The sequence below is a fragment of the Corvus brachyrhynchos genome, unplaced genomic scaffold (assembly GCF_000691975.1).
Source record: "Corvus brachyrhynchos isolate BGI_N302 unplaced genomic scaffold, ASM69197v1 scaffold266, whole genome shotgun sequence".
Classification (NCBI taxonomy): Eukaryota; Metazoa; Chordata; class Aves; order Passeriformes; family Corvidae; genus Corvus; species Corvus brachyrhynchos.
Genome location: NW_008238633.1, coordinates 2,593,960 through 2,603,491, shown reverse-complemented (window position 1 = coordinate 2,603,491; position 9,532 = coordinate 2,593,960). Strand labels below are relative to the sequence as shown.

Here is a 9,532-nt window from a genome sequence, read left to right as displayed (position 1 = left end):
CTGAGGTTTTGTAACCCGCTGCAAAAAGCAGGAGTTTGGATGTGTGTGCTTGTGGAATTTTCCTTCCTTCCTTCCCTCTGACCAGGGAGCTCAGCTTGTGCAGCTCTGCTCTAAAGCTCCCGAGCAGGATGCTGCAGCAGAACACCTTTCACTGCATCCAGGCTCCACAGTCCCCCTCACAAAACATTTCCCAAGTTTTCCAGCTGGGTAGTAGATGTTAATATATCCTGACAGGAGTCTGAGGGAAGGGGTGGTGCAGGGAAGTGCAGAACGTGGCTGAGCTGAGCAGGGCAAGACATAAACAGAGCTGTGATGTGGAAAGCACAATTTTGTATTCTAACCAGAGCTTTAAAAAAATAAAAACAAGCTGGGGGTTTGCCTCCTGCAACCCCCACAGTCTGATCATAACATCGACTTTTTTCTGCTCTGGTTTGCTCTTTTTTTTCCTGAGGGAAAATTGCAGTGGAATATAATGGCAAGAGGTATTTCAGTGGGAAATGGGAAAATCTGGATGGCACGTGGGTCTTGTGAATTAAGATTTAAACCTGATTTAATTCATTAACCTCATAAATGAATTGCAAAAGTCACTTCATACCTTTGAATAGGAAATTAGTTTTTATTATCCTTATGTGCATTTCATAGAAAAACATAAATACAGCTCCTCCCTGGATGTCCCAGAGTTTCTATCCAGAGTGATTCCTCTGAGAAGATGGAAGGCCTGGCAGTGCCTTCAGCAGGCAGTGTTTCCCCACAGGGATAAAAGACAGGTGTACTGATGTTCCCTCTAATTTTTATCAAGCTCAGAAACCCAAATGCACTCCCAGGTACAAGTCCGGGGTCAGCTCCCCTGTTCCCACTGTGAGGCAGGAGATAAAGGAGTGATTTCACACATGGACAAAACTTTTAAGACCTGAGGATTTGTCCTTTGTCAAGTTTCTAGTCTAGGAGGAAAAGAGAAATGGGAATTGGTGTTGATGGGATCCATAAAGGGAAGGAAGGGACTGGAGGGATGCCAGGGGCTCTGTGGGCTTGGAGAAGCTCCTTAAGGAAGGCAGGATGAATTTCCACAAGTGTCCTGCCTGTCAGGCAGGGAGAGGAGAAGTGATGCACATCTTGAATTATTCAGGTGATTGGTAGGAGTTTAATTTGGAAGAATGTGAAGTTTTCATAAAAATGTGAAGTTTTCCTTTCACTTGACATCAGTCAGGGCTTCATCCAGGCTCTGGTGCCCTCCTGCCAAGGGTGCGCATAAAAAATTCATGTTGTCTTCCCGACGGTTCTTGAGCATTTGTGTTTTAAAACTCATTGGTTTCACAATCAATGGATCCAGATCCCCCTTCCAGTTTTTCTTCCCAGAGCAGAGAAAAAAGACTGGACTACAGGTTGCTTCTGCCTGTGGCATAAAAGCCAGGAGTTGGGGAGTTGGTGGAGTTCCTGCAAAGACAAAGGAAGGGAATTGCAGGTTATATTTTTATTGGGGTCCCCAGAGGAGCTGTGTTCCATCTGTGGGTGAAATGATTCAGCCAGGGTGGTGTTATCTGAAAAGAACAGGCCCCTCACCGGCTGGAGGGGATGAAAATCCTCTTTTCCCCATTTCCTTGGAGAAAGGTGTGTTTATTCTGCAGGTAGTTTGTACCCCAGTGCTGTGGTTTGCCAAACCTCCCTGAGAGTGGAGATCCCTGGGATGCTCTTGTTCTGTGGGATTGTCCAGCTGGGCTCTGCCCCTGGACCTGCTTCAAGAGGGAGCAGCTGACCCTGCCAGGGGCTCCAGCCTTTATATCCCACTCAGGAACCAGCAGCTCTCAAGTACTCTGAGCCACAGCATTCCTCAGAAGGAAATATCTGGTTGTTCAGGCTGCATTTGAAGCAGGGAATTACCTAAACCAAATCTTATCTGAAGAAAACAGCCTGTGCCCAGTAGAGGCATCATCTGGCTGCATCCCCCCCCAGCAGTGTCTCCCTTTCCCCCCACCAGAGGGTTATAAAATTCATCTTTCTGACCTCTCTTATCGACAGGGTTTCATCACAGTTTTAATTTCTCGGTGTCGAACTCACCAGCTCCTGGGGTGAGAGTCCCTCCAGAGCTCTCCAGAGCTGAAATGCACTGAGAAGGTTGGGAAGGGGGTGGTTTTTCATTTTTTGTTTCTCTGCAAAGCACAAAGGCCTCTGAGCTCCTCAGTCCTTTCTTTTGGATTGCTGTTTTGCTTTAAAACATCCAAAGTGTAGAACTGGCCTGGCTGGGCAAAACCACAGGAAGAATTTCATATGAAAAACAAATAAATAAAGGTTGCAATTGTATTTTCAGCAAGTATTTCACTGCAAATGAACAGAGAGAGAGTCCAGGCATGAAAGAAGTGTGAACATCACTGCCCTTGTCCCTGTCTGAATCTTCATTACAAATGGGAATATTCACTTTTTTTCATTACTGGGCAAATTTTAGCAATTTGTAGATGATGTGCCACAGAGATTAATTTTACTCTGAAATGACTGAAACGATGAAAACATAAAACCTTCCCAAAATAATAGCTAAAATTAAGTACAGCTGAGGTGATGAGAGGGCGCCGAAGCCTCCCATGGCCCAGAGGCTCAGCTGATCCCTGGATTTGCAGCTCAGGAGTGTCAGGCTCCCTGCCAGGGAATGTGTGTGCCTGGTGCTCAGGTGAGTCCCAGTGGTGGCAGAAGAGTTTGGGACAGATGTGGGAGATAGTGCAGGGCTCATTGGTGAAGGAACAAGGTGCTGAAACTGTCACCTCACTTTCAGCTCCAAAAACTGATGAGGTGATGTTACAGGATAAGAATACTAAATGAGACAAGCAGCAAAACAGGGAGATTAGCAGAGAAGTTTTGAGGGAATGAATAAAGCAGGAATTGTCTCTGATTCTCAGCACCAAATCTGTGACAAAGATGTGATCCACGACTGAATTACTGCAGCTGTGGATTCAGAACCTGCTGGATTTTATAGGGTCCTTTCTTCTCATGAAAACTTGCACAAGAATTTGCTTCAGAGCCACAGTGGGATGGGGATTAAGGGATGGGCTCAAGACAGCTCCAGGCTTGCCTTGTGTTTCAGTGGGATAGAACCCTAATTTCTTTCAGACATCTGGGTTAGATTATTACTTTCTCTAGTACACAGCTGTCTCTCATGGCAAACAGTCTTAAAGGAGTGGCTGTCAGGATAAATCATCACTGCCTCCTCATCTGTCATGCCTGGAGAGCTGTCAGAGCAGCATGAACAATGAGATTTCCCTGGGCTCTGGGGGAATTCACACCTTTCTGCAAGAGGATCTTCCCTTTCTCTAAAGTGATTTACTCTTGTGACGTTTCTGGGCAAAGAAATCCTTCCTCACCTTGGCCTTGTCGTGGTTTGAAGTGTGGGATGTGTTTGTCTGAGGGATCACTGTCCCTGCAATGCCTTTGCCTATTTTAGGCACTTTTTTAGGTGTGCACACACTTCCTAGATTCTGTACAGTGCTTTTCATTCCCACAGCCCCTTAAATATGTCTCTAAACCAAACTGGAGCTGTATTTTACACGGATATATTTTGTCAATATTCTGTAGCTGGGATAGAAGGAGATGAGCTCTGACCATAGGACAGTTTTTATCCCCAGGAAACAAATGATACCATTTTTATCAAGTTTATAAATGAGTTCACACCCTCTAGAATATATTAGTACAATTACTATGGAGAAATTGTTCTTAGCACCATTCTTACAGTAGTTTTACGTGGTTTTTAAAGATTCTATTGGAAAACTGTGAGCGAGTTTGCAATTCCAGCAGTTAAAACACAAGCAAGGTTATTCTGATGGTGTCCTCCTGCATGTGATAATCCCTGGCTGCTCTAAGGAGCACTTTGAGTTGGGACCTTCCTGTTAATGACCAACTTGCTTTCCATTCCTGCAGTCCAGGGTTCTGTCAGTCCTCTGGCTCAGTGGATGAAAGAAACCCCAGCTCTGGAGATCAACTGCAGTGTTTTTTATTTATATTTTCAGAGACTGCATCATGCTCTGCTGCTTGAACAGTGGCACAAGCTTTGTTGCTGGTTTTGCTATCTTTTCAGTTCTTGGATTTATGGCTTATGAGCAAGGCGTGCCCATTGCAGAAGTTGCAGAATCAGGTAAGTTCCAAAAGCAGATTTCTGAGTTGACAAAAAATGCCCCGAGGTTGTGATCAGAGCTCTTGGTCTGTGCCATGTGCCTGAGCTGACTCCATGGAGTGACCACTGCAGGAAGAGTTCTGAACTATTTTTGTGGCCGTACATTTGTGTGTGAAAAATGCAAATGTTGCTGTGCATAGAACCAAATTCATAAAGTCAAGGAGCCCCTGCCACACAAACTGACGCCAGCTGAGCATCCAGAATGTTGTTTGGCAGAGGTAAACTCGGTTGAGTGTTAATCCTCATCTGCATTCCATCTTCTTCCAGTGAGACAGGCTGAAATCCACAGATATTTGATCCTTCTGGAAAAAGAAAATGAAAAAGGATATTAATGAAAAAAACCTAAACCTGTTAAAATGAGAAAGCAGACAGACACACAGGCCCAGATTTATGAAAAATTACCCATCCACAACCACCATTGGAGCTGGGCATCCAGTGGAGGTTACTCCACCCCTTTATGGCTGTAACATCCTCAAGCAGAAGAAAAAGAACAAGAGGCTTCCCAGAAAAAACCCCAAAGCAATGCTGAGCTGTTGAGGAGGAGAAAGGACTCTCATGGAGTTAGTCCCAGGAAAGCTGCAAAAGGAGCAGAGCTCCACTGATATTCTTCTGCTGGAAAATATTTCTCTTTTCCTAAAGCCCTCAACACAACTGGCTGACACTCAATTATAGGAGCCTGTAAATGCTGCTTTCAGTGAAGAAGCAGCAGTGTGTGACAGGTCTTCACTGAAGTTATTGCAGCAGGAGCACAGAGTTCTCCTCTATCGGCTGGGAGAGGGCCTCTGGACCCCTGCTTTGAAAGCTGGCTGGCTTCATAAAAAACAGGCCTAGATAAATAAAAACAGAAAAACATGAGCAAGGTGAGAAGGTATTTTAGCAGATCTGAGAAGTTATCTGTGCTGTTACAAAAGCGTTCTGTTTTGAAGATTTCTCTAAATACGTAGCCAGTGTCACACACCAGCAGCAGCACCCAAAGACACGGAGCAGGATGGGAAACAAGCACCCAAAGACACAGAGCAGGATGGGAACCAACGTTTGCCTTGCACCAGGTTAGGAAAAAAATAAAGATTCCAAGATATGTTCCTAAGTTATACAAGGCAATCACAGGACCACACGCTATGATTTATCCAGGGATGCTCGTAGATGCACATCCACACAAAAAAGGGGACCATAAAGCACTGGGATGTCTGAAGAAAGGCTGAGCATCCTTTGGGCAGGATGCAGGCAGAGCTGTGCCAAGCAAGCCTCCATTTCTGATAAGCCTCAACACCAGTTGTTTAGACTGTGAGAGACGCAGAGTTTGTCAAGGTTTTCAGTCTTGGGTTTAGCTCCTCTTACCTGCCATGAAAGAAGGATCAGGGTGTGGTGGGCTGACCCTCAGCAGCAGCTGAGCATCCACACTGCTGTTCATCCACTCAGCTGCCCCAGTGGGATGGGGAAGGGAACAGGAAAAGTGACAAAGTGGGTGTGTCCAGCCAAAAGAGTTTGATGAGTGATGCTGAGTGAGCCCTGCTCAGCCAGAGCCACAATTTTGATGTCAGCAGTGCTGTTCTCCCACAGCTCAGGCTGCTCTGCAGGAGCTGAACTCCATCTCAAACTCCCCCACAAGTGTAAATTTTCATTTCTTTATTCCTTTTCAGGACCAGGACTTGCATTCATTGCTTACCCTAAAGCTGTCACCATGATGCCTCTGTCTCCTCTGTGGGCAGCTCTGTTCTTCATGATGCTCATCTTCCTGGGACTGGACAGTCAGGTATGAAACAAACCCCATTTCAGTGCTTTGGCAGCCTCCCCAGCACGTGGACATCACACCTAAGCAGCACCACCCTGATGAAAGACTGAACCCTAACTTAATTCTTTGCTTGAGAGCTTCCACTCAAGTCCCTATTTTAAATCTTAGTTGTGATGCTGGATATTCCTCCACGATCCACTTTAAAGGCTGGTTCAGCCTGACTCCAGCTTTCATTATTAACATGGAAATCAGTCTGAACTTCAACGGGGCTGATCAAAATTCACCGTTCAGTAAAATACCAGCATGTCTTTGCCCATTTTTAAAGCACTTTGCAATGAATTTTGAAGCCGAATATCAGATAGTGACAATGCAATTTTCTATGGTGTATTTTTACTGCAAGATACCATAGCAAGGAACGTGTAGTCATATCCTGCAGCAAAGGGGCAGCAGAGGAGTTGTTGTCCCTGTGTGACTGTAAAAATTGCAAAGGCTGCCTGAAGAAAAATGTGAAGTGGCTGGGATTTTTAGCATGCAGCTCAGCCCTTGGCATGACTGGGTTCAGAAAGTTTGTGATTCTAAAGCTCAGCAGTGCTTGTTCTGCGTGACATTTCCAATCATTAAACCTAATGTTTTAATAACTGCTCTTTTTAATGATGTAAGAGGTTTTTAAAAGTTTTGGGTTTTGGTTTTTGTTTTTTAAAGTGAGCAGTTTCTGGATTCTGCTCTTGACTATTCCACTGTCATTGGGGCATTAATTTTGGGGCCTGTTTTAGAAACCTTGCTTCAGAGCCCTGAGTCAGAAGCTCAGGCCTTTTGCTTTTTGCTGATGTTTAAAGACACTGAACATGTTCCTGCCCTCCTTCCTTAGAGGTACCTGGCCTGGGCACTCAACAGCTCTGGGGAACTTCTCTCTTCTGGTAAATGGAGAGAAGTTTCCCCCAGCCCTGCTGCTCCTTTAGCAGGTTGGAAGGTGCATGGCAAAAGTGCTTGGAGTGACACAATGCCATGAAGGGTTTGTACATTATTTAATTCCCATTCAAGCCACATTTGAAAGATTTAATTTTCATTTAATCCACCTGCTGCAGGGCAAATGCGCTCTGAGATAATGTTAGAGAATCCAACTGTTTGAATTTGGTGGAACTCCATAACTTTGGACTTTTTCATTCTAAAATGTTCCTCTCAGTTTGAGCTTGTGCTTATGGAGTGTCCCCAGGGATCATCCTCTCTCTCTGATGAAAATGTGGGAGGATATTTGAAGTGTTTGGTGGCAAATCCCAATCCCAGCAGCAGAGGGGACACAGCTTTCATTGGTGTTTGCTGTCCTTTGTTGCAGTTTGTGTGTGTGGAAAGCATCGTGACAGCTGTGGTGGACATGTACCCCAAAGTGTTCCGCAGGGGCTACAGGAGGGAGCTGCTCATCCTCGGCCTCTCCATCGTGTCCTACTTCCTTGGCCTCATCATGCTGACTGAGGTAAGCACTGACTTGTGCAGAGGAAAAGGATTGGGTTTGTGTTTATAACCACAAGAATAAAACACGAGAATCTTTGCCACAGACAAATCTCCCTGTCAGGAATGTGACAAGGAAATACTTGAGAGCCCGTTCTCAGCTCCTGTGGGACACCTGAAATGGGAAAAGTGTCCTTGTGTTGTCAGCTGGGCTTAGGAGATGTTTTAATCAGAAATACACAGCTTAGCCAAGGAAATTCCATCTGCTCTGCGCCAGCCAGCCACACACATCAGTCATGGTTTCTGCTTGCTTACCCTGGGCATGAACAGCCACATTCTGGATCGAAAGAACAGTAAAGAAGATGAAGTAAAGTGAAAAGAGACAATTAAAACATCTTTGGTTTCTATATCACCAGGCCATGTCAATCAGTGCAGCCAATCTCTGAGCAGAACTTTTTTTCCCAAACAAAGCAGGATGTTTGCTTTGGGATATTCTAACCCAAAAATTCCCAGGGTGTCAGCCCATCCATCCCATGGGCACTGGAATGAGCTGGGGCGGGCAGAGCTTGGTGCTGATAACACCAAGGTCGAGGGTTCCACCCCCAGGTGGGCCATTCACTGAAGAGCTGGGCTCCATGATCCTTGTGGGTCCCTTCCAACTCAGAGTGATCTGGAACTTGGAACATTAATATTTTAGTTGCACCAATCAAACCTCCCTCTCTGATAAGAGGTACAATTCTCTGTGTGAACTAATGCGTTGAGCAGAAGCTTTATATTCTTATATACTTTACATCTACCTGGAATCATTCTTACTCTCAGTGAAATAAATCATCTTTGCTGTGAAAATGGGAAATCTTGGAATAACCCCTCACAATGCACATGTTGGGCAGAGCACAGAGAGATATTATCAAGTTATCCAGGCTAAAAGAAATATTAACATGAAGAGTGAAGGGGATGCAAGTTCTCCAAACTGCAGGAATATCCTGCAGCAATTTTGTTGTCCTTACCTTGTGCTGTTGTAGTGGATTTCTAAATTTGCATTTTGCTCAGGTATTTGCTGAGCCTCACCATGATGACTTTGCAGTAGAAACTTAGTTTTCTTCCTATTTTTAGGATTCTCTTCCATCTGCAGAAAGTTGTCTGAGATGTAGTGGATCTCATGAGCTCCCCAAAAAACATTAAATTCAGCTCATCTCAAGCCCCTCTTTCCTTCCTTAGGATTCCTTTCCATTGAAATTCTCTCTTGTGGACCGTTCCTCCTCATTATTTCAATATTAAATGCAGATGTGATAAATGATTAAGTACCTCACATAAGAAGTAGTGTAATGTTATCTATATCATTTTAACTATTTTAACCATAATATATATTGTGTATAAAACAATAACCATTATATGTAATATATAATAACCATTATATATAATATATAATAACCATTGTATATAATATAATGATTGGATGATTCTTGTTGCTTTTTCTTTGCGACAGATAATAAAGACTTGTTTCAGCCAAGTGGCTTAAAGGCTGTGAGCTACACTCACACTTTTTAGGTCACTTTACTCATTTTACAGTCCCTACACCAACAGAGAGGGATTTTGGTAGCTACAGATTTTACCTTCTTTCCCCACATTTTAGCTGACTATTTTGCATATGAATAGCAGGATCTGGAGGTCAGAAGCACTTGGGAATATCTACAGCTTGATGTGATAACAAATGGAGGTAAAAGCAGAGAGGTGGGAGAGAATTTACAAAAAAAAATCAAATTTACTTCTCTCCACTCCAGATTTACCACCCTAAAATGAGTGAAGAGTAAAAAAGACCCCGAGAAATGAATATTCTCTGTTCAAGAAGAACCAGCTTGAGTAGGAAGCTTGCCAGGGAGCCAACAGCATGACTGTGTAATTAAAACAGATTTGCTATGAAATATTCCTGCCGCTGCCAACACAAGATTTGTTTCCCTTTCCTGTTTTTCCCTTCCAGGGTGGGATGTATGTCTTTCAGCTCTTTGACTCCTATGCAGCCAGTGGGATGTGCCTGCTCTTTGTTGCCATATTTGAGTGTGTCTGCATAGGCTGGGTGTACGGTGAGTGCCTGGAAATTGCTCTGGTCTTCTTAGCAAAGTTTTCTCTTTGCATAAAAGCAAAGTGAGGACCTTGTATCCTTATGGAATGGGGCCCTCCACGTTCCCATGCCTCCAAAAAAT

At 44.2% G+C, this 9,532-nt stretch overlaps 1 protein-coding gene across 3 annotated transcripts in view; it reads left to right on the top strand.

Moving 5' to 3' along the window:
* SLC6A11 (solute carrier family 6 member 11) overlaps positions 1-9,532 on the top strand; it is an 86,749-nt gene that overhangs the window by 70,591 nt on the left and 6,626 nt on the right. For all 3 annotated transcript variants that reach the window (XM_008636039.2, XM_017737358.1, XM_017737357.1), the window contains exons 9-12: positions 3,990-4,114; positions 5,794-5,906; positions 7,219-7,356; positions 9,310-9,412. In XM_008636039.2, coding sequence (XP_008634261.1) covers positions 3,990-4,114; positions 5,794-5,906; positions 7,219-7,356; positions 9,310-9,412 — 479 coding nt within the window. The remainder of the gene's footprint in view (positions 1-3,989; positions 4,115-5,793; positions 5,907-7,218; positions 7,357-9,309; positions 9,413-9,532) is intronic.